Here is a 25,680-nt window from a genome sequence, read left to right as displayed (position 1 = left end):
CGCATCTGTTAAACTTCACTCCAAGATCTTCTACTCTCATCTCTCCCCTCATAACTCTCTCCGCACTGTCCACTGCATTCATCAAAGCACTCATCAACATATCCGCCTCGTACATCTCATCTTCGCATTTAATCATCTCTTCTTCGACTCCGGTTAGCACCTTACCTCCCTCGAAATCATCATATCTCTTCACCGTAGCTCCTCGGGGATAAGCCTATAGTTAGGTGTCACTCGTCGTTCAGGATTAGACCTTTTCCTTTTCTTCAGAGGGAGGTTCTCATCCTTTGGAGACAAGATTCTTTTCTTATTCTTTACCTCCAAGTTGGTCTTATCCCACTTGCGTTCTTGCGAGTTCTCATCAACTTCAACCCTAAACTCAGGACATGTTCCAATCTTTGGATCACTAAGTGCGTCTTCACCGTGTCGGGTCTCTCCAACTTCATCTTCTTGTTCTTCTTTGTCAGTACCGTTGGCAAATCGTATGAAGCGATGATAAAGACTCTTCTTTTCTTCGATCAACACTAGAAGATCTTTCACGAATGTGCCATATCCGATTTTATGGGACTGAAAGTTTTTACACAAGGAAGTGTAAAGTCTAATCTGCCTCGGACTTAGCGTCTCCTCGATCGCCTTCAATAAGTCACTCAACTTCTCTTTCACTTCTGAGTGGGTGGACTTCCATCTTCCTCTCCTTATCGATCTTATCTAAGCCATGATTTGTATCATCTTCTTTAGGGTTATCACATGGTTTAACCCTAATCTGTGGACCGGTTCTTGGGTTTTCTTTCGGCTTCTCAACAATCTTTGCATCACGAAGATTGTCTTTTAGCCTAGAGACGAGACTATTAAATTCGGTTTTTCCGATTATACCGAACCTAAAGTCTTGAGTCGAGGATCTAAACTTTGTCTGTTCCCATGGATTCAGTGTCTCAGTCATCTTGAGCAGCGCATCAACTTCTTCCATCGTCTCAATCGCTTACAGAGAAAAAAAAAAATAACAAACTTTGAGAATTAGTGTAAAACACAAACAAGGTTTAGGGTTATTATATAGAATCTGATTTCTATATTTCCATAGTTATAATTTCAATAGAATTATAATTTCCATATTTGAGGTTTAATTTCCTTTTTGTTTTTGAAGTGTATCTTCTCTTCATTAAATGATGATGATACATGTTTATCAATCTAACCGTTGGGATTTTTCTACCAACACAGTTCACAAAGAAAAAATATCCTAAATTGCCCTCCATCATTAGCTCTCTCGATCGTCATCTCACATTCATCAGCAACTCAACTCTTCTCTCTGTGTTCAAATTCACTAACGCTCTTTGCAGGCTTTATTTGATTACTAGATTTTGACCTTTGCATACGTACTTATTACTTGTGAAATTTAATATAATAGAACTTTTACAATATAATTTGATTGTATATCATCAAATTATTTTTAGTAATTTTAACAATATAATTTTGAAGTATATTATTATCAATTTATATGTTACTACGATTGAACACGACCCTCACAAGTCACACTTCCCGCGATGGCTCTAGCCACCTTTTGTTAGCTGATGCGACAGTATGTCTGCATTCCCAATAGGTAAAACAAGCCAAAGTATTGTGTATATCACGAAGGGTAAAACAGAACCGGGGCCAATCTTGGGGGTTATTTAACATTGGCACCACCAAAGCGCAATCAAGCTCGAAAATCACATGGTCTACATGCATTATCTGTAGAGCTTCAGCCGTCCATTTAAAAGTCTGCAACCCTGCCATAGCCAAAGACTCTGAGCTACTAAGAGCACTCCTGGCATGATACAGCACCTGACCAGAAAAATCCCTGATTATCCAGCTTCCTCCAACCATCAGATCATGATGTTTCCACGAAACACCCACATTGCATTTTAACACCCCTTGTGGAGGTTTCCTCCAATTGGACTCCACGCATATCTTCTTTTTATCCCAGGACACTTTCACCTGGGCTGCGATTAGATGCGACTCCTTCCACAGCTGTGAATCCTGGAATGTCTTAACGACCAGCTCACATATGTACCCCTGCTTCCCGTGGAACACCAGAGTATTCATGTATTTCCACACACCCCAAAGCAGCCACGGGATAGCGAGCCGTATGTCTTCCAAGAACAGAGTGTCTTGTATAATTCCAGCTAGGGATTCATATTGCCTTGGTTTAGATTTTACAATTAAACGAGTTTATATCGGTTTGGGTTTATAAATGAGAATTAGGCTTTAGTAACTATAATTAAAACGAAATTATATGTCGGTTTGGGTTTACAAATGTGATGGTTAGGGTTTAGATTTTACAATTAGAACGAAATTATATGTCGGTTTGGGCTTACAAATGAGATGGTTAAGATTTAGATTTTACAATTATAACGAAATTATCTATCGGTTTGGGTTTATAAAACAGCGGTATAAGTTTTTAATTTTATAATAATGTATACTAATTTTATTTCCTAATTTTATATGGGGGTGAATGAAGAGGTTCACCCCTAGGGGTGAACCTAAGTATGTCTCAATTGTAGAATATCAACTAAGCCCAGAAAAATTAGATTAAGGATGAGTATGATTGTGTTTTGACTTTCAAAATAATTGAATAGAGTATTTAATTAGAAGATATCCTCATAGCAATCAATATATTTTTTCAGTATCTCTTAGCATTTCAAATGGAAATATGTATTTATTTACAGATTCTTAACTTTGTGAGATAAGTTAATATATATGAACTTACATGTTGACAAGTGGCAAGACTCTCCATTTTGAAGGTATAGAACCACTCAAGTTACTAGCGAAAAAACCAAAAAAAATCTATTGGTTATATGGTGCATTTAAGTATAAAAGTCATTATATGTTCTAATATGAGTATTTCATACATTAAGCTGTTAATAACCATAAAACCATACTATTGATTTGGTGATCTATATTTGAACTATGAGAAAGACAAACAACCACAAAAATGCTCAAATTTTTCATAACATATGTACAAAATTTCTACAAAATAGCACACATATATAACATAGTCAGATTTCCAAACCTAACTATAATAAATGTATATATAATTGAGTTTTAGTAAAATAATTTTATGCATAATGCTATAAATTGTGACAACTACATTAAAATGATAAACTAGTTTTTGCTTATCCAATAGAATTATTATAAAATTAATTTGAACCTCTATTAATTTGAACCTCTAATTTTATTTCCAATGTTGATTGGGTTCAAGCTTTGCGAGTTGTTGCGTTTCCCCTTTTCGGCTTTCTTTGGTTCCTCACCGTGATACAACAACAAGAGTTGTATTGTGTTTCATAATGTGTAATTTGTCTCCTTATATTGTGTTTTGTTTATGATGAATAAAAAAAAGAAGATCTTACAAACTCTAAACTGATCGTCACTTATACTGCTTTTGATAAAACCAATTATAAACATTAGTATCACAAGGTAAATATCTATAACTTATTTAAACAAGGAGATACTTACAAAACCTTCATGCTGGTCATTTTTGAGAATATAGATGAAATCTTTCCCCTGAATTTGTTTCAGTTCAGAAAGCTGAGAAAATCAAACAAGATGGTTCCTAAGACACGTGAACAATTAACATGCAAATGATTCATTTTTATTGTATCGAATTTCTTATGGTTACGTTTTAGATTTATTCCCTAAAAGAATTATTCTTACATTATTAGTTTTTAAAAATTTTTAGTGTTTTTAAATTTAACCCGTAAGTTCTTATTGTTTTTAGATTTAACGAGTGAAAGAATTATATCTTTAAAAAGTATCGTGCTGCGCAAATTAAAGTATATTATAAAGAAAAAAAATTTGGTTCACCAAAAATTGTTCTATTATAAATACTCTTATTTATTAGATTTAAGCCCTGTTTTAAAAATCGCTAGGCGTTAGTCGGCCGGTGAAGGAGGACCTAGCGATTAATCGGATTTAAATCGGATTTAAATCGGGGATTAATCGGGAACTAGTTTTAGGAGTTTTTATTATTATTTATAATAAATAATAAAATATCAAAGATTTATGACTATATATATGTTTTACCGTGATATTATTGAAAAATCTGATAGCTCAGTTGGTCTAAGGCGCCCTAAGGAGTTGTGAGGTTACGGGTTCGATCCCTTATCAATGAGTTTTGTTCAGTTTTTGTTGTTTTTATTAACAAAGGATAAAATGGTAACTTAACAATCATCTTCTCCACACAACCCAAACACTGTAAAACCTAATCTATGACCGTCAATGGCCGTCAACATTTTCTTAACTTGATTTCTACCGATTTCATTATATTTTTAATTAGAAATGACATAAAAATAGCAAATCTCTATACTTAATATCATATGCAAGTGGAAAATCAACTCAAAATCGATTTTTTTTTTCCGATTTCGTTTCCCGATATGTGTATAATCATGGCGGCATGACATTGCCTAGCGATTCTACGCCGTGTAATCGGTCAAATCGGCCGATTTTTAAAACAGGGGATTTAAGTCGTGAAATAATTATGCTCAAATTTATTATTAACATATTAGTAATCATTAAAAAAATTTAATTATTTCATATCAAACAATATAGTTATTATTGAATATTAGAGTTTTGAAAGGGAAAAAACGATATTTTATATATAAATATAAAAATTATTTTAGAAAATTATAAACCAAATGTTTAGAGATAATTTAGAAATCTAATTGATTTTTTTTTGTGTAATTTTTTTAGAAGTTAATTTTGTAAATATAACTTAAATGATAGAACATCAAATGTATTTCAATATAGATAAATTTTGTTAACTTTTTAGAGATTAAATTTGAAAATAAGTATAGCTTACAGATTAAAACACTAAATGTACTCGATTCCCAAAGATATATGATAATAAATGCACATGTGGAAAACATGGACATGGACACAAACAATTGAGAGCCACACATATTTTAGAATTTAGACCATCTTTACTTCCCCAATTTTTTTTTAATAAAAATTAATAAAAAAAAATACAAAAACGAAAAATAATTGTGTTATTTTTATGGCGTCCTTTCTCTCTGTAAAGGGCGATTTTTTTGGCGATTTACAGTTATTTTGCCGACCTTCTTCTCCTTGCCGGAGTGCCTCTCCGATTGAATCTTACTCCTTTTCAGATTTTAGATCTGTCGGTTTCTCTCTGCCTAAACGGTTACATGGCAGTTTTTTGATTCCTTTTATCTCGTTAGATAACTGCTTTGAGAAACCGCCATGGCCAAATATGTATAAATACTCACTTCCCAGCAAATCTTCTACTCCAATTCTTTTATCACCTTCTATCTCTTCCCTCGATGATTCATCTCTCGCGACTATGAGTGATTACATCAGGAAATCTCTCCAGGACCTTGATTTGGGAATCAAGGATGCGCCAGTACCATTACCACCCCAATTCATTGCTAAGGCGGTTACTGCAAACCGTTTCTCTCTGGTGGTTCAGACCGTGAATCCACGTAAGCAGAATCTGAGGGCCTTAATCGGCCATATGCCACGGGTTAAGGGTTTTGAAGGCTCGCTTATTGGTCGATTTTTAGGCCCGGGGAGGGCATTATTCGTGTTCCAATCTGAAGAATCCATGAATAATGACCTGCGTCGCGGTCCCTGGTCTTTTAATGATTGATGGCACTTTAACATCACTGATGAGACACTGAAGATTATCCCATTCTGGGTGCAGATAAGAGGAATCCCTCTCCTCTACCTATCTTCTGATATTGCCAAGTATGTTCGTAACCAACTAGGACAAGTTGATACGGTTATTTTGATGAAAATGCCCATTTGGTGGAATTCGTACGGGTTAGCATAGACTGGAACATAGATTGGCCTTTATGCTTTCAAAGGAACTTTCAGTTTACTATAGGCAAGAATACCATCATTAGGTATCGTTTTGAGAGGCTTAGGAAGTTCTGCTCTAAATGTGGTTCATTGAAACATGATGTGGCTGATTGTGATATGAATGTGGCGGAGGAAGAGTTCTACCAAGAACCTCCGAATGACAATGGACCAAATGATGATGTCCCTCCGGTGGAACATGATGTTAAGTCTGATACCAATACTCTCCAAACCATCGAACCGTTTGTGACAATCCCTGGTCTCCACAATCATTTCTCCACACCGGGTGCTGGCCCAAGTTCTGAACCATCGGCTACTCGCAGCATATTCGAGGACACAGAACTAACTGCTGAAAGACTCCGCTACTTACATGCTAAGTTTAGCAAGCAGTTCGTTAATTGACACATTTTCCCCTATTGAAAATGATAAGAGCTCCCTATTGGCGGTTCCAAAAGGAAGCATTTGGATGTTGAAGCTTTTTACTAACGTTGGGAGGCTGCTGAGGATCAGGCGGTCCTGTGCTAGATCCGTAAGAAGGAGTGAAATGAGTCAGAAGGATCCTGCTCTGCAGGTAATAAGATCGACAGAGGCGCGAGGGGCCTGGTACCCCCCATTGTTCCCCATATGACGATTGTCTCCTGGAATTGTCAGGGCCTTGGTGGCTCGTTTACTCAATTACGACTACGTAATATATGTTGTATGTATAAACCTAATATATTATTCTTAGTAGAAACTCTTAATAAGTGTAGTATGTTGTGTGACTTTGCTCATTCTCTAGGATTTTCTAATGTAATAACTGAACCCCCTCATGGTAAGAGTGGTGGTCTAGCGTTGATGTGGAAAGACAATGTTTCGGTATCCAAAAACTTTCAGGATGCTCAAATCATTGATGTAAACATTAAGTATTATGGGTTTGCTTTCTACTTGTCTTGTGTGTATGGTCACCCGAATCCAAACCTGCGACATCATTTGTGGAATCGACTTGAAAACATTGCCATGAACAGAGATGGCCCTTGGGCTTTAATAGGAGATTTTAACGAACTTCTATTTAATGATGAGAAAATTGGTGGTCCTCTGCGTGCTGAATCTACATTCAGAGATTTCAAAAATATAGTGTATGTGTGTGACTTATCATATTTAAAGTTCACCGGTGATAGGTTCTCCTGGGTGGGAGAAAGATACTCACACACTGTTAAATGCTGTTTAGACAGAGTATTGGTAAACTCCGAATGGACTGCAACCTTCCCAAGAGCTAACTCTGAGTTCCTTGATTTTAGTAGTTCTGGTCATAAACCAATTCTTCTTCGATTAGGAATTCTTAATTTGACTAAACAAAAGCCTTTTCGATTTGATAAGAGACTGATATGTTTTGCAAGTTTAAAACACTATGTCCATGAGGGATGGAATGTCTTATACAACAACATCATAAAATTGTTGACCAAATAAACCACTGTTGTCGTTACATGGCCAGGTGTAAGCGCAAAATAATCTGAATTCTGCCAAACAAATTGATGTTCTTCAACATCGTTTAAACAGAGCAATGTCTAGTCTTCATAGATGTGATAGAGACCTAATCCCTCGACTACATCAAGACCTTGCCTCCGCTTACAAGAATGAAGAGGTATATTGGAAACAGAAGAGTATGAACCTTTGGTTACAAGTTGGGGATCGAAATACTAAATTTTTTCATGCTTGTACAAAAAATAGATTTCCTCAGAATTTCATTCATTCTATAAATGATGATAAGGGCAATACCTATAGTGGTGAGACAGCAGTTGGTCGACATGCTTCAGAGTATTTTCAAACAATGTATACTTCAACTCGACATCAAGTCTCTCCTAATGATTTTGCAGACTTTATCCCGACAGTGACTACTGAAATTAACGAAGAACTCACAAAGGACTTCACAAATGAAAAATTATTTAAAGCCTTAGCACAGATTGGCGATGATAAGGCGCCAGGTCCCGATGGTCTTACTGCAAGGTTTTACAAAGAATGTTGGGACGTTGTGGGAGAAGATGTTACGAATGAATTCAAGCAGTTTTTTCACTCTTCAACGATGAAACCAGGCCTAAACAACAAAAATATTTGCATAATTCCAAAGATTACTGAGCCGGTAACTCTTTCTGATTATCGCCCAATGGGTCTCTGCAATGTCATCTATAAGATCATTTCTGAAACGACCGGCCTTTTTTTTTTAATAAATAATAAATATAATATAGTAAATAAACTACAACTAGTGGTCCCATACCCACTAGCCACCTAACCACAATCACAATCATCAGCGGAATAACCAATCTCAATATCCAGTAATTATCCAATAATATAACCAATAAATATAACATCAACAATATCCAATAATCAAATAACAGGAAACATAGAACCAGCAACCTAGCAATGTTCTAATGACCCAACTCTAGCAACCTAGCAATGCCAGACAACATCAAACCGAGTCCCTAGAACACCCTCCTCTTCATTGCCTTGATTCCACGATCACTTTGCCTTTACCTGCACCACAAACACATATTGCAATGCATGAGTATTTTATAAACACTCAGTAATGCAATCCTCCCATCTACTGGGCTATACACACAAGCAATAGAGTCATCTCTAACCATCAAACAATAGTCAACAAACAACAAATGACAAACCAGGACTCTGCATCGACCGATGCCAACATGCATCAACCGACACCACATGGGGATGCATCGACCGACACAGAAGCTGCATCGACCGATGCAGGTTACACTTGCATCGACCGACACCTAACTTGCATCGACCGACGCATGCTCGACATAACACGAAAACCCTAGAGTTTTACGCGCTGTCCTCGCACTTGCATCGACCGATGCAAGATATGCATCGACCGATGCAATGCCGAGCATCGTGTTTTCCCCGAAGCTTCTCGCCGGATCTTCGTTCCTACAACCACAAAACTAGATCCCAAGCCACAAGAAAGCTTCCTAACGTCCAAAGCAACGATCTAACAAGTCTAACATCACACAACAAGTAGATTAAAGAGTTCTCTAGCTTAGATAAGCCATGGTCCTGCACTTACCTTTGCCAAGACGAATCTGAACCTAAACACAAGGAGAAAACGCTTCTAGGAAGCTCCTACAACGATCCCAGCTAAAGATCTCTACAGGAACGGCCTCAAATCTCCAGAAATCACCAAGAACACTCAAGAACCTTTTCTCTCTTTCGTTTTCTCTCAAAAACGGCTCAATCCGTCGAATGAGACAAAAAACACGACTTAAGGGTTTCCTTCTCCCTTTGTCCAAAATGCAGAGTTTAACTTAAGTCAAAACATAGAAACTTGAACCTGCATTGACCGATGCACCATCTGCATCAACCGATGCAACTCCCAAACCGGGATTTCAGTTCGCGGATGTTACAATTTCAAAATGTTTGGTAAACGAATGAAGCGCCATCTTGATGTTATCGTTTCTGACTCCCAAGCGGCATTTATACCTGGACGATTGGTCACAAAAAATATTTTGATAGCTCACGAATTAATGCATTCTCTAAAAGTGAGAAAGAGAGTCTCTCAAACATATATGGCTGTTAAGACAGACGTAAGCAAAGCTTATGACCGGGTGGAATGGGATTTCTTAGAGACTACCATGCAACTGTTTGGATTTTCTACAGTATGGATCAGGTGGATTATGGCTACGGTCAGATCAGTAGAATACGCAGTACTAATAAATGGGGCTCCATTTGGTAAGGTGGTTCTGGAACGCGGGATTAGACAAGGTGACCCCCTGTCACCCTATTTATTTATTCTATGTGTTGCTATCCTCACCCATTTAATCAAATCTCAAGTCTCCTCTGGACATTTATAAGGAATAAAAATAGGCAATGGTGTTCAAACTATTACTCATTTACAGTTTGCTGATGATAGTTTGTTTTTCTGCCGAGCTAACAACCGGAACTGTCAAGCATTAAAGGATGCTTTTGATGTCTATGAATATTATTTAGGACAACAAATTAACACCCCGAAATCCGTTATCACTGTTGGTTCTCGTGTTTATGGGCATCATCAAAATGCTATGAAAATAATATTACAGATTTCTAACCAGGGGGAGGGGGAAAGTATCTTGGCTTACCTGAACAGTTCGATCGTAAAAAGAATGAGATGTTTGATTACATTGTTGAACGCGTTCACCAACGTACTACAAATTGGAGTGCTAAGTTTCTTTCTTCAGTAGGAAAAGAGGTGTTGTTAAAATCAGTTGCAACAGCCATGCCAGTGTATGCAATGTCTTGTTTCAAATTACCCATGGGTCTTATTTCTGAAATAGAGACTATCCTCATGAGGTTTTGGTGGAAGAAGAGTACAACTTCAAGAGGTATATCGTGGATAGCTTGGAAAAGACTCCAATATTAAAAAAAGGAAGGCGGTTTAGGTTTCTGGGACCTTTCAAAAATCAATGATTCTCTCTTAGCAAAACAAGCTTGGCGGATTCTTCGTCATCCAAATGCATTGTTTGCCAAGGTAATGAAGGCTAGATATTTTCCGGATGAGTCTATCCTTGATGCTAGACCCAAAAAATTACAGTCTTTTGGTTGGTCCTCAATACTTTCTGGTCTAGTTTTGCTGAAAAAAGGAGTGAGACATTGTGGGAGATGGTTCTTCCATTCGAGTCAATTTGGATAATATTATTATTGACCATCCGCCTCGTCCTGTTACCGTTATTGTTCCCACGGAGAAATGTTTGATATCTGATCTAATTCAATCCAACGGACCAGCTCCATCCTGGAATATACATGTTGTTGAAGATATTATTAGTCCTACAGATGATTCGGGGCTCACCCGACTTTACATTCCTCAATCATGTCAAGTGGATAAAATTATTTGGCACTATAATAGATCAGGAGAGTATACCGTTCGGTCTGGATATTGGCTAGCCACTCATGATCCGTTTGATAATGCACCTGCTCCGATTGCCCCACATGGCTCCTTAGCTCTGAAAAATCAAATTTGGAAGTTAAAAATTTTGCCTAAAATTAAACACTTTATGTGAAATATTTTATCAAAATATGTGGGAACTACAACACGTTTGGTTACTCGTGGAGTCCCCATTGATACAGTTTGTCAACGGTGTAAGAGGTCCGACGAATCCATCAACCATGCTTTATTTACATGTCCATCATCACAATCTGTTTGGAATCTGAAAAATGTTCCCCTGTTTTCTACATTCCATGCAACAGATCCAGAGATTAATATATTAACCTTGCTGGAGGTAAATAAAGATAGTTTGAATCCTGAGGAAGAAAAGCTACTACCATTCTAGCTCATCTGGAATATATGGAGATCGCGTAATAACTTTATTTTTAATAACATCCATGAAGATAATCTGTTTTGCTTCCATCAAGCTAAAGGTGATGTGTCGGAATGGATAGCGACCACTAGTGTTCAAAGACAAGATCCTCCGCCGGGGATTCATCCACTTCATAACTTTTGGGAATGACCTTTGTCTCCTCTTGTGAAGTGCAATTTCGATGCAAGTTATTCCTCTGTGTCCAACAAAACTATGGGAGGATGGGTTATTCGTGATTCCTTAGGTATCAAGCTTTCATGGGGTTTGTCTATTCTCAAAGATGCTCCATCTGCACTAGAAGCTGAAGCCGAAGCATAACTCCTTGCTATGCAACAGACCTTGCAACATGGATTTGATAAAGTTTGTTTCGAAGGCGATTGTAAAGTATTGATTGATGCTACCAATGGTTGCTTGATGGATATCTCCATATATAGTTTACTACAAGATATTCACTTCCTTGCAGGCTTGTTCAGATCAGTTTCCTTTACATTCTCACATCGTTCAACTAATGAAGTAGCTCATGTTTTAGCAAAATTGGGATGTCATAATACAGATTTCTATACTGATTGTAATAATCCACCTAGTTGGATGATGGACCCTCTGTATGTTAACAGATTCTATTCTTAATAAAATATTTTTTTTTGCTGAAAAAAAAAATACAAAAACGAGAGAAAAGGGAGATAATCGTTGCTGAAGTTACTCCGTATAGCAACGTTTTTTTTTTTTTTTTGATAACTCAGGGTAAATCCCCAGATCTATGGAGGGGCCCGAGACTAATCCTTCGGAGAGGTGCGGCCCACAAATAGAACCTTTCTCCGGGTATTCAAATGGACCGTAAACAAGGGCCCATATCCATGTGGCCACATAGTAAATGAGTTGCAATTCCGCATCTAGGGAGAATTGATCCCTGGCCTAGACCAACAGGACAACTCTTCCAACCATATGGGAACCACTAGCCCACCACCATATGGTTTCCGTATAGCAACGTTTCTCATACATTTTATACACTTGTCAATTTTTACTAGTTATATATTAAAATATGATTTTTTTTTTTTGTTTGAGCAACGGTGAATTAGCTGGTGATGCTCTTAGTGTGCCGAAGACCAAATCTGATGAGTCGTTGGTTGACTCATAAGTTGTTATCTCTAAACTATAGGTTATATATACGGCTACGTATTTCTACTACAGTAAAACTTCTATAAACTAATAATGTTAGGATCATAATACTTTTATTAATTTATATTGATGTTAATTATCTATAAATTAATAATTAATAATTTGTAGATATATTAGTTGTTTAAAATTTTAAATTATGAATTGAGACAATATTTTAGCAAAATAAGATTATAAATTTATATATTGTAAATTTTATGGTTTTGGAATTGAATTTATTATATCTAGAAACATTATTAACAAAATATTACAAACACTATTGATAAATTGATTAAATTCACTTATACACATGATGTAAGTCAATTCACTTGGGTCTGTTCGTTTTGTCGCCGCAGGTACCTGTGGCAGCCGCATGTATCATTGTTCGTTAGGTTGCCGCAGGTGCTTGCGGCAAGACGCTGCGGCGAACGCTGCTTCTAATTTTGGACATCGATTAGATGCGGCGATCAAAAATGTTGCGTTTGTCGTAGCCGCCTACATCGACAAAATGAACACGCCCGAAGTCGATATCTCCGGTGATGGATCAAACCTCTGTTATTTATGATCAATCACGGCGTAAACGTAATAAGAATAAACCTTCTGCGCCGCAACCACCGTCTCAATCATCGGTGCAGAAATAGAGATCGGAGAAGCACCAGCAGATCTCATCTACTAATATCATTCAATCTTTAAAGGAGCTCCGGATTAGCTCAGCCGCCAAGTCGCCATCTTCTATGTCTCCTCGAGGTGGAGGTGGTGTAGCCGTACGAGATGCTGCTTATAGATCGTTGGCGGTTATGGCGAGAGGAAGAACACTGTGGAGCAGAGCTATTTGTCTAAAGCCGTGAAGCTCAAGTTCAGAAAACAGAACCGGTCGAGAGATTCGATAACCACCAGGAAAGTTTATAACCGTTTAAGGAAAAAAAGAGCGACGATTATGAAGTTGAAGGGGAAAGGTTTGTCATGTGTACAGTGGAGGGTGAAGCTGCTTAGCCGATTAATTCCCGGTTTCCGGAAACAATTGTTAGTGGTTTTGGTAGAAACCACTTATTATTGCCATGGAGATGCAAATTTGAGCTTTGAATGCATTGATCTCCGTGGTTGCGCCGCTACCTCCTCCACCGCCGGAGACATGTCATGATGGAGAACACACATGCTAGGTTGGCTTGCCCTAGCTGTCTTTCTGATTTTTTAAAAACATTTATTTTTTGTTATTTCATCATAGTTTTTTTTCTATTTTATTATTATGAGTTTTATGTATGTATTGATTCAACATTCTCTTCGTATTAATAATTAATGTATATCCATCCTTTTTTTCTTTAATCACTCTTGAAACAAAACAAAATAAGATTATGAACTGAGACAATTTTAGCAAAATAAGATTATAAATTTATATGTTTTAAATTTTATGGTTTTGGAATTGAATTTGTTATATCTAGAAACATTATTACCAAAAGATTACAAACACTATTGATAAATTGATTAAATTCACTTATACACATGATGTAAGTCAATTCACTTGGTCTGTTCGTTTTGTCCTGCGGCAGCCGCATGTATCGTTGTTCGTTAGGTTGCCGCAGGTGCTTGCGGCAAGACGCTGCGGCGAACGCTGCTTCTAATTTTGGACGTCGATTAGATGCGGCGATAAAAAATGTTGCGTTTGTCGCAGCCGCCTGCGTTGACAAAACGAACACGTCCGAAGTCGATATCTCCGGTGATGGATCAAACCTCTGTTATTTACGATCAATCACGGCGTAAACGTAATAAGAATAAACCTTCTTCACCGCAACCACCGTCTCAATCATCGGTGCAGAAATGGAGATCGGAGAAGCACCAGCAGATCTCCTCTACTAATATCATTCAATCTTTAAAGGAGCTCCGGATTAGCTCAGCCGCCAAGTCGCCGTCCTCTACGTCTCCTCGAGGTGGAGGTGGTGTAGCCGTACGAGATGCTGCTTATAGATCGTTAGCGGTTATGGCGAGAAGAAGAGGTTCTTGAATATTAAATGAGGTAAGCTTCGATTTGTTGTTATGTAACATTGATATTATTATGAAGTTTTGGTTGGTATTGAAACTAAAGTTTATCGGCTATGTTATAAAGTTGTGTTATATAGTAGTTACTAGGAGTCTAGGACAGCGTTACGTAGTACAATATAACCTCTACAAATTAATATTCTTTAAATTAATATTCGCTATAAATTAATAATTTTTTTCAGTCCCGAATTGGGCCGGTATAAATTATAAAAGGGATTCTATGAAATTATAGATTATAACAAAGTATATTATTATTAATTAAAAATATTCAAAATTAGAAAAATGAAAAATCTCTTTATAAATTAATATTTTATTAATTTATCGATAAATTAAAACCTCTATAAATTAATAAAATATCATGATTCCAACCTTATTAATTTATAGAGGTTTTACTATACCTTTACCTCTATCTTTTATGATATTATGGTTATAGCTTTCCATAAAAGATTGTGAGTTTATCTAATAGATGATTCTTACTGATAGTTTAAGTAGAGTATAGAAATAGAGATTAGCTAGGGTATACAACAGCAACAATTGACAATATTTACTTTACATCAACCTATTTTAGTGCGCCAAACTAGAATATAGATGGAATCTTTTCCTTGAATTTGTTTGAGCTCAGAAAGCTGAAAAAATCAAACAAGAAGGGTTTTAGTGTGAATAACACTAGAATTTAATATAAATGAAAATTTAGAATAACACTAGATTCTAAAGTAATTTAAAAGACTACTTAAAAGTTTAATCCAATAATAGATGAATTTAAAAGATTTGATAAAATATTTAATCCAATAACACTGGAATTCAAATATCTACTCTCTCTGTTTCATATTAAGCGTCATTTTAGACTGATTATTTTGTTACAAAATAAGTGTCATTTTGTATTTCCAATCTAGATGTTTGGTAAATTTTCCAATTTTATCCCTACTAATTTAATGTATTGACCAATAGAAAAAATTGAATAATATATTAATAAGAGTTAAAATAGAAAATTTAATGATTTTTTTAATATGTGTGAAAAATTCTAAAATGACACTTAATATGAAACAGAGGGAGTAATAAACTCTTACACATTCTCGTGTGTCGTGTCCAATACCCCCTTAGTGACACAAATCTGTACATTCAACATTCTTGATAGTCGATACTATTCGAGATAATGTAAATTCAGTTTGTGAAAAGCCAATTTCAAGTTTACGGGCCTAAAGATTCATTTGTTCAACTCTTTAACTTACAAGATAAATAGAAACCAAAAAGAGGATCGCATCGGAACAATTTCTCTCTTGTTCAACATTACCAAATGGAACAAGTTCATAGTAGTACATGTTGTATTAACCTCAAAAGCCAAACTAGTAAGTCTTTTATCCAATGTAATGGCTATAAATTACCATGCGTTGCCTGAATTCTTCAGAACTGTTTTCTTTTGCTCCTCAAGAGTCTATCTCTTTTTGAGTACACGTAACCCAAAGCCATTAACCCGAATCCCGACACTGAAACAGTTCCCCATGGGAACGGAGGATCTTTGAAACAGTTGAGACTCGCTTCCACCTTTTGTGACGTGAGGTACACCACTGAATGCACTGAGTACAAGTCGTGTGAAGCTGATCTCAGGTAGAACAAAGCCATCTCGAAATCATTGTGCGATAGAGCAGAAACCGTTTTCTCAAGTTTGTACTTCATAAGATTCCACCTTTGCATGAACTCAGAGTGGCGATTCTGTTTCCGAAGGTTCACATCTCCTCCATAAGCGACGGCGGAATCAATCACATCGATTGCGCTTGTGATAGTTGTGTTCAACGATGTCAAGATAACGTTCCTCTTAGCAGCGTCTTTCTGAACAAACGATAGAGACGATATATCAGAGAACGGCCCAAACGGTGTTTGCCCAATGCTCCATGTGTAATCAACTAGAGTTGTGTTATGTCTCGGGCTCCATGTCAAATGAGTAGAAGAAACACCCCACATGCTCTGAAGTATGGAACCGACCAGAGGCCGTTCTAAGTCTCTTGTATGAACAAACACATGACGCCCATTGCAGGTATAATCACTCACAGTTTGAGTTCCTCTAGTTCTAACAGCAATAACCATATCTCTAAAAGCAACAGACTGGTGATACCGATCAAGCAACAAAGGAGTATTGATATCTAAATCAAAGACATAAACAGGCAAAACCCTAGCAAACCCATCTCCTTCTTCTTCAACAATCCCCGCAACTCTCCTCAACTCGTCAGCTGAATCAGTCAACGCCCGATGCATATGCTTGGAATCCAAATACTCACTCACAATCAAAGTATAGTTATCAAACAGAAACCTAGAAGTATACGAATTCATCCCACGAGATACCGCAAACGAACAAATCGGACATTCTCTATAATTCACACTGTAACTCTTAAAACTCAACTTCTGTTCACCTAACAACAACCCACCACTCTCAGCTTCATCCATAAACGTTCTCTTAACAAACTCCCAATCTAACCCAACCGGATCCTTAACCTCTGAACCATAAACATGAATGAACTGAACAACCAACGTATCATCAAAGTGCACAGGGACTCTCAAAGAAGGAACAATCAATACCTGATAAGCATTATAGACCAATGAAGCCAAATCCGCAAGTAAAGCTTTCTCTGATTTAGGACGACCATGAAGAGTTGCTAAAGGATGAAACTCACCTCTTGGCAAAACACCATCACCAGACAACGCAGGACCATAATCAACAGGTCCAGCTGAGAGATCAATCCATAGATAACGTTCTTTACCAGTCCAAACACTACCCAAACATTTCGTAAACCCAGCTGATGAATCACCATGAGAGTAGCTATAAGCATAGGATTTAGCCTGAGATCCTAACGAGATCAAGTAGATGTAAACTCCTCCATCTCCATGCTTCTCTTTCTCATACTCTTGCTTTATGATCTCGTCGATTTGGTTGTACGGGATCGAGAGGAGATTAGATCGGAGAGACGAGGTCGTGCTTGAAATTAGGGATTTCAATGTTGTATCGAGCCGTGAAGAGAGGGATTGGGAAGAGAGTGAAGCGTCGAGGTGGAGGGAGTGAGAGACAGCGAGTTTGTGATTGGTTGATGAGTCTGGAGACGGAGAGATCACATGGAAGTTGTCGTCAGTGACAGCGGCGGAGATGAATTCGGAGAAAGTTGAAGCGGCGGAGGAAGGGAAGGAGTCTCCGATGAAACGGACGTTGAGTGGGATTGAGATTGATAGAGAGAGGAGAGATTGGGATAAAGAGGAGAAGTGGAGTGATGAAGAAGAAGAAGAAGAGAGGGAGCGTTTGAGAGAGGAGGAGAGAGATCCGAACGAGTCGTTCGTAGCTTTTGGGTCGTGACGGAATTGGTTTGTTAAGAAGGTGTCTAATCCTGGGATTTGAAGAGAAGAGGAGGAAGTGGTGGTGGTGAGTAGGAGGAGGAAGATGAAGGCGGATCCGCCATTGAAGTAGGTGGTGGTCTGCGTCATGCGAAAGTGGAGCTCAGAGGAGGATGACGAAGAAGAAGAACAAGAAGAAGACTCTCGATACGTGTTGTTGTCTTTGCTGGGCTAAAATGTCAAATTAGGGATTTAACTCCAAAATTGCAATTTTTCATTTTTATACTCCTAAACCGACCAAACCGAAACGAACCGAACAAGATTCTCATATTCAAAAGCTACCGGACATTATTATTAGCTAGCACGTGAAGCAAACTCTGGGAAGACAAATTCAGGCCGAAGAAAATGTTATGGCCGCCAAAGTAATTCGTATGCATCATAAATTATTTGGTATTACAACGAGTTTACTGGGAGCAAATAAAGAACCAACCAAAGAATATGGCAAAAAGAACAAACAAACAAATTGAAGAGACTCTTATTATGGAGTTTTTGATACACGCACTCACGCAGATCGACAATAAACAGTAACTGTAGAACGCAAGTTTGTACAGAAGATTCTCTGGTGAAAATGGAGCAATGAAGAAAGCCAACAACAAACATATGGGTTCCTCTTATTCTCCATTTTTTTTTTCTTTTAAGACAGATTACACTTCATACCAGACTCAGAACATGTAGACCACACTATCGTGGATTCTGGACTTCTGGTTTTGTGCAACACATTCGGATATCCACATCAGGTTCCTAATCTCCTGCTCCCTCAACCTCATATACGCAAAGAATACCGCGTAATGGAACTGAAAATCCCAGGTTTAAACAACCATTGTTAGTATATTAGACATACATTGATACACAGCTATTATATATCGTTTAATGCAATTGGATTCTGTCACTCTATGGTCTGTAATGTATTAAAGAAAGTTATATGATTCCTTTTCGGAGAGGGAAACAAACCTGTTGCTCAAAGGCTAAGCAAAGCCTTCTGACTTCTTCTTCATAAAATGCCTTGTCGAGCATCTGGCTCTCTCCATAAGACATCTTGGAGAATATAGCTTGATAAGGAGGGTATTTCTCCATAACACCACGAACCTAATAGTGTAAGATAAGGTGATTTACTGAGCCAAATTTGAAACATTATATAACTATATATATATTAGCTTTTGGATTTACCTGATCTATGTCTTCGCAGATAGCAAGTTCCTCGTGGCCATATGGATAGCTGCAGAAGCAAAAATCAAAACCATAGTTAAGAATTTTATGCAACAAGTGGATGGAGTATATCATTCGACTGTAGAATGCTTCTTACAGGAGACCAAAGTTGGAGTACAGTTTCTTTCTGTCTTCTCTTGTGAGCTCAGTGCCAATGCTGCATTGCAAAGAAAATCAATTTCAATGCGTAGATAAACAAAGCAACATAAAAATGGTAACATCAGCTTGCTTGACAAGGTCAGACATTCAAGAGAAGCAGTAATTCACTACCTATTGATGGTGATATTCACTGCTCTTCTGTCGGCTTCAAAGGCCAAAAGGTCGGACATAATCTCTGATGTTGCCCCACCAATTTTCTATTTCAGATACACAAAAAAGAATAAGCGGTTAGCTTGTACAAGTAGATTCTGTAATTTCAACAGAAATAAGGGATTTGGAGAAACTAGCACCTGACAGAACTTGTAAAAATCCTCAAGGTATGCTTTGTAGAGGGTATTCCTCATAATCTCTATGTTCATGTCATCGAGATCCTACGAATAATATGGTATGCATGTGATAACAGAAACTAGAAAACAGATTGCACAAGATTGATTGAAAGCAAAAACTAGAATAATAAATCCATGAGCTTTTTACCTCTGACGTTAGGCATTCAGAGAAGTATGGAGCGAGAGGAGTGTCCACAAGCACCAACCGATAGAGTTCCCTCATGTTTTGAGCAACTGCTAGTGTAGCAATACTGGAAGAAATGAGAGAGCATGAGAAGATTATAAAAGTAGAAGAAAAGGGGTCTGACGCAGCTAAGGAGTAAAGTATAATATAATAGGNGCTTCTTACAGGAGACCAAAGTTGGAGTACAGTTTCTTTCTGTCTTCTCTTGTGAGCTCAGTGCCAATGCTGCATTGCAAAGAAAATCAATTTCAATGCGTAGATAAACAAAGCAACATAAAAATGGTAACATCAGCTTGCTTGACAAGGTCAGACATTCAAGAGAAGCAGTAATTCACTACCTATTGATGGTGATATTCACTGCTCTTCTGTCGGCTTCAAAGGCCAAAAGGTCGGACATAATCTCTGATGTTGCCCCACCAATTTTCTATTTCAGATACACAAAAAAGAATAAGCGGTTAGCTTGTACAAGTAGATTCTGTAATTTCAACAGAAATAAGGGATTTGGAGAAACTAGCACCTGACAGAACTTGTAAAAATCCTCAAGGTATGCTTTGTAGAGGGTATTCCTCATAATCTCTATGTTCATGTCATCGAGATCCTACGAATAATATGGTATGCATGTGATAACAGAAACTAGAAAACAGATTGCACAAGATTGATTGAAAGCAAAAACTAGAATAATAAATCCATGAGCTTTTTACCTCTGACGTTAGGCATTCAGAGAAGTATGGAGCGAGAGGAGTGTCCACAAGCACCAACCGATAGAGTTCCCTCATGTTTTGAGCAACTGCTAGTGTAGCAATACTGGAAGAAATGAGAGAGCATGAGAAGATTATAAAAGTGAAAGAAAAGGGGTCTGACGCAGCTAAGGAGTAAAGTATAATATAATAGGTGAATGTAGGTCACCTGTCAAACATGCCTAAAGGGTGACATTTCTCGAGCAACTCCTGAACATCTCTCTCGTGCAGGGTTCCAGTGACGATGAGCACGACATTGTCAATCATGTGGCCATATCTGCATGACAATATCAAAAGATCAAACCCGATCTACCACAAAGGCCTCTGGATCGTATTTTAAACTAAATCCAGGGAAAAAGAAAAGGTAGCAATCGAAGCAAGCATTTCTGAATGATCTAAATATTTCCATTCGAGAGAGTGAAACTAATAGTTGCTCTGAAGTCTTGGCAATTAAAGGTGGAAACTGAGGAAAGCGACAAATCTTACACTATGATGTACACATATTTGCTCTGCGATCTCGTTAATTTAACCTAGAACTTGAGGAAACTAACAAATCTTATACTAAATTACGTACAATGAAACAGAGCTAATCATCTCACAGACATTACCTGATGTACTCCAAAAAGGTAGACATTGGCTCAGTAGCTTGGCAAAGCATATGCTTGTAGTCATCAACAAGCTTGAGAGTACACTTCTCCACAATTGTAGTGGTATGGAGAGGTGATGGCTCTGCATTAGAAAACATCAGATTCAGATACCACCACCACTAAAGAAAAAATCCAGATACAGAGACTCAAGGAACCAATGTAGTCTAAACAACACATTTCAGATCCTTCAATTTCACATCAAACAAATTTCAATTCCCATATCAATTTGGGAATTTGAGAGCGTTTCAAAGACCTAAAACCCAGAACCCATACGCAACAAAACAAAAATTCAAATTCAAATCATCAAAAACTCGTATTACAGAGACAATGAAGGATCATCATTACGAACCGTTCTGGAGATAAGAGCCGTATTTGGTAGCAGAAAGATGCATCTTAATATCGTCTAGGTTCTCACACTGACATAGATTATTGTAATCGGCGGTGGTGAGAAGCCCCGCACGGTGACCCCTAACGATCGCCTCCAAGTATCCACCATGGATGTTAAACGTAAGCGCCTCGAATCCGTACATCTTACTCTCCTGATCGTAGGACTACTCAGATCTCAAAGATTCGTAGCCGGAGATCTGATCTGAAGAAGAAGAAGAAATCGATACAGAGATCGACGCGAAGAAGAAGAAGAAAGATAGCTTTGAATTGATTGGATTTGTTTGCAAATTCGTCCTCAGCACGTTTAATTTACGATTCTATCCTTTAAACCGGTTTGCTAAATTGAATACTCATTCGCTGTTACTAAACCGAAGAATGTACCCTGAAAGATCGGAAATTATTTCTTTTTTTTTTTCCACAAAAATAATTTTATTTCATTTAAGGAAAGTCATTACAAATGTTGTGGCTTAGCCAGACTGGTATAGTACCATAATCAGAATAAAAATCATTAGTTAAGCAACCAAGTTTTGCTAAAGTATGAGCTGCACTATTACATTTTCTCTTTGCAAATACAGAAGAAATTGATTCAAATTTGGAAAACCAAAAATTAATGTCATGTATAAAATTTGCTAGAGATCTATTTCTTTGAGATCCATTAATCGTATTGATTAAATTTACAGAATCTCCTTCAAAAATTATGTTTGTGTAACCAATGGTTGATGCTTGTTGAGCTGCAAGAATTAATGTCTTAGTTTCTGCCTCCAGTGGAGATGCAGCATGTCCAAGTATAGAAGATCCCCAGTTGAGAGCCTGGCCTTAATGATTGCGAATAATCCATCCTCCAATAGCTTGGGATGTGTTTCTGTTAAAACCTGCATCAAAATTGCATTTCACCGTATCTTGTGGAGGGGGCTTTCATTTGGTTTGATCTTGAGAGAAGGCCTGAAGATTTTTTCTGATATGCTTTAAATTTATCCATTCATTTGTCTCTGTTTGAGCTTGTAGAACTGTTTGAGTTGCACTTTCACGGAAATTGTTAAAGACAGTGTTATTTTGTGCTTTCCAAATTCTCCAAATGAGCCATAATGGTTGTAATGCAGTATGAGGAGAGATGTCTTGACGCCTTGAATATTCAATCACAGATGAGATGTTTTCCTTTGCATCATCAGATAAATGTTCTAAATTTAAAGCAGAGGTATTTGAGAAACGCCACGCTGATATAGCAAAAGGACATGAGAACAGGGCATGATTTATAGTTTCATCATCTAGTCCGCATCTGCTACATTTTGGATTAATATCCATTCCTCTCGCTCGCAATCTGGTTGTTGTAGGTAAGGCTCGTGAGATGGTCCTCCAAAGAAAATGCTTTATTTTAGGCATAATGTTTAAGTCCCATAATTTGTTTTTGAGTTCAATAGATCCATATGGAACACTATAAGGAGGATTAGGGTTAGAAGGGTCATGAGTAAGTAGCCAATAGCCTGACCTAACAGTGTAGTCTCTAGAAACAGAGTAGTTCCAAATCAGCTGATCATGTCTATCATACTTTGACAAGAAAGTGTTTTTGACAAAGTCTTGATTCTCATTTGCAATCATATGTTCAATTTTTTGGTTGTCCCATGATCGTGAATCCTCTTCACGGATAATCAAATCTTGGAGTAGGAATTGTTCTTGTGATATACGGGGATTCAATGGGCGAGGAGGATGTGTGTTAATAAAATTATCAACCCCAACTCGTATTGAATGGCCGTCACCAATAACAAAATGTGACCCTTTTTTAATAAGGTCAAGACCATCCGTATGATTGTGAACGTTTAGGTGTTGCATCAAGAAGAGAACCATCAGGATAGTATCTTGCTTTCATTACACGAGCAAAGAGAGAGTCTGGAAACTGTATCAGACGCCATGCTTGTTTTGCAAGAAGAGCATCATTAAATTTCTCCAAATCTCGAAAGCCTAGTCCACCCTCTTTCTTTGAAATCTGTAACTTCTTCCATGATATCCATGGGATTTTGCGGTGATGTGTGCTTCTATCCCACCAAAAGTTCATTAATAAAGACTCAAGTTCAGATGTGACTCCCTTTGGTAACTTGAAANTCTTGGAGTAGGAATTGTTCTTGTGATATACGGGGATTCAATGGGCGAGGAGGATGTGTGTTAATAAAATTATCAACCCCAACTCGTATTGAATGGCCGTCACCAATAACAAAATGTGACCCTTTTTTAATAAGGTCAAGACCATCCGTATGATTGTGAACGTTTAGGTGTTGCATCAAGAAGAGAACCATCAGGATAGTATCTTGCTTTCATTACACGAGCAAAGAGAGAGTCTGGAAACTGTATCAGACGCCATGCTTGTTTTGCAAGAAGAGCATCATTAAATTTCTCCAAATCTCGAAAGCCTAGTCCACCCTCTTTCTTTGAAATCTGTAACTTCTTCCATGATATCCATGGGATTTTGCGGTGATGTGTGCTTCTATCCCACCAAAAGTTCATTAATAAAGACTCAAGTTCAGATGTGACTCCCTTTGGTAACTTGAAACAGGACATGGCATAGACAGGCATGGAGACTGCAACCGATTTGAGCATTACCTCTTTACCTGCAGGTGAGAGCTTCCTTGTTGTCCATTGTGATGTTTTTTTTTAACTCTGTCAATTATGTTTTCAAATATTTCATTCTTCTTCCTACCAAACTGTTCAGGTAGACCAAGATATTTACCCCCTCCACCATGGTGTGAGATTTTTCAAATGGTTTTAAGTCTATTCTGTGTTGTGCCAAAAACTCTCGATCCAAAAGTGATCATTGATTTATCTGTGTTAATTTTTTGACCTGAATAGTGTTCATAGACATCAAAAACATCCCGCAAGGCTTGACAATTTTTCTTATTGGCTTGGCAGAAGAAGAGTGAATCATCAGCAAACTGTAGATGAGTGATGTGTGGTACCCCATTACCAATCTTTACTCCCTTGATGTCACCATCTTTAGCATAGGAGGTAATGAGATGACTTAGCATATCAGAGCACAGGATAAAGAGATAAGGAGACAGAGGATCTCCTTGACGGATCCCTCTTTCAGGTCGGACAAATCCATGAGGTGAGCCATTTATGAGGACTGAATACGTGGTTGAGCAGATAGCAGCCATAATCCAACTGATCCATCGATCGCAGAATCCAAATAGCTTGAGTGTTGTTTTTAGAAAGTTTCATTCAACTCTGTCGTAGGCTTTGCTTACATCAGTTTTAACAGCCATGTAAGTTTGTGAAACACGTTTTCGAGATTTCAAAGAAAGCAATACTTCATGTGCAATCATAACATTATCCTGAATAATTCTGCCCGGAATGAACACAGCTTGTGAATCAGAGACTATGCTATCAAGGTGAGGCTTGAGGCGCTTTACAAGACATTTAGAAATAATCTTGTATAAGACATTGCAAAGTGAAATTGGACGGTAATCTGAAAGCGTTGTGGGATTGTCAACCTTCGGGATCAGACATATGTTCGTGTGGTTAATGCCTTGCGTCATTGTAGAGGTTCTGAAAAAATTTTGCACTTCCCTAATCACATCCTTTCCGACGACTGACCAACAATGTTTATAGAATCTTGCCGTAAGCCCGTCTGGTCCCGGGGCACGATCATCCCCAATTAAACTTACTGCATCGTAGATTTCTTGGTCAGAAAAATCTCTTGTGAGAGAAATATTGATCTCATTTGTAACTTTCTGTTCAAAGTCCGCAAAGTCATTGGGTGTAACAGAGTGACCATTTGTGGAGAACAGGTTTGTGAAAAAATCTTGCGCGTGTTCACCTATCTTTTTATCTCCATGTATAAGAAATCCTTGATCATTGTAGATTGAGTTTAATCTGTTCTTGTAACACCCGCAAACCAATTTTTGGTAATTTGGTAAGGGTGTCGATCGACACCTTCTAGTGAGGCATCGATCGACACCAGCTGTGGCCGATTTGGTCGGTTCAATTTTAATTGTCCGGTTTGCGTGGTTGGTTTAGGGAATCCCTAAATCGAGTTGTAAAAGAGGGAAAACGACCTAGGGTCGTGTTTTTGTGTTATTTGGCCGCTTTTAGAGAAAAAGAAAGAGAGAAAAGTGTTCTTGAGCTTTTGGGAAGAGATTGAGAGATTCCTTGCTGTTCTTGGGAGATCTAAGGCTGGGAAGGTGTTAGAAGCTTGCTAGGAGTGAGGGAATTCGTTCTTGTTGGTCAGAATCTTCTTGAAAGAGGTGAGTGCATGACCATGGCTTATCTAAGCTAAGATCTCTAGATTCTATGTGATTTGGTGCTTATGTGGTTGTTTCT

General features: G+C 37.8%; 3 protein-coding genes and 1 pseudogene across 3 annotated transcripts; 2 read left to right on the top strand and 2 right to left on the bottom strand.

Moving 5' to 3' along the window:
• Nucleotides 12,857–13,477, top strand: LOC104715109 (annotated as a pseudogene).
• LOC104715108 (transcription factor bHLH147-like) lies at nt 13,969–14,316 on the top strand. The gene has a single exon (XM_010432552.1). The coding sequence runs from the start codon at nt 13,969–13,971 to the stop codon at nt 14,314–14,316; it is 348 nt and encodes a 115-aa protein (XP_010430854.1).
• LOC104710713 lies at nt 15,470–17,902 on the bottom strand. Its single transcript, XM_010427351.2, has one exon. It carries the CDS (start codon nt 17,814–17,816, stop codon nt 15,753–15,755), a length of 2,064 nt encoding a protein of 687 aa, XP_010425653.1. The 5' UTR covers nt 17,817–17,902; the 3' UTR covers nt 15,470–15,752.
• LOC104710711 (V-type proton ATPase subunit d1-like) lies at nt 18,078–21,639 on the bottom strand. The gene is made up of 10 exons (XM_010427350.2): nt 21,335–21,639; nt 20,947–21,067; nt 20,508–20,615; nt 20,303–20,405; nt 20,119–20,199; nt 19,940–20,025; nt 19,767–19,826; nt 18,894–18,942; nt 18,678–18,812; nt 18,078–18,520 (listed from the first exon to the last, which is right to left on the bottom strand). Exons 1-10 carry the CDS (start codon nt 21,513–21,515, stop codon nt 18,389–18,391), a joined length of 1,056 nt encoding a protein of 351 aa, XP_010425652.1. The 5' UTR covers nt 21,516–21,639; the 3' UTR covers nt 18,078–18,388.

Source organism: Camelina sativa, chromosome 9, assembly GCF_000633955.1.
Source record: "Camelina sativa cultivar DH55 chromosome 9, Cs, whole genome shotgun sequence".
Taxonomy (NCBI): Eukaryota; Viridiplantae; Streptophyta; class Magnoliopsida; order Brassicales; family Brassicaceae; genus Camelina; species Camelina sativa.
The sequence above is the reverse complement of the archived record's forward strand: the minus strand, read 5'-3'. Positions and strand labels throughout refer to the sequence as shown.

Coding starts and splice junctions, on each gene's coding strand:
- LOC104710713 (XM_010427351.2), bottom strand. CDS start 17,816: ATGACGCAGACCACCACCTACTTCAATGGCGGATCCGCCTTCATCTTC.
- LOC104715108 (XM_010432552.1), top strand. CDS start 13,969: ATGTTGCGTTTGTCGCAGCCGCCTGCGTTGACAAAACGAACACGTCCG.
- LOC104710711 (XM_010427350.2), bottom strand. CDS start 21,515: ATGTACGGATTCGAGGCGCTTACGTTTAACATCCATGGTGGATACTTG. Junction 20,616..20,946: donor ACCTTTTTGGAGTACATCAG/GTAATGTCTGTG, acceptor ATTGTCATGCAG/ATATGGCCACATGATTGACA. Junction 20,200..20,302: donor CTGAATGCCTAACGTCAGAG/GTAAAAAGCTCA, acceptor TATTATTCGTAG/GATCTCGATGACATGAACAT.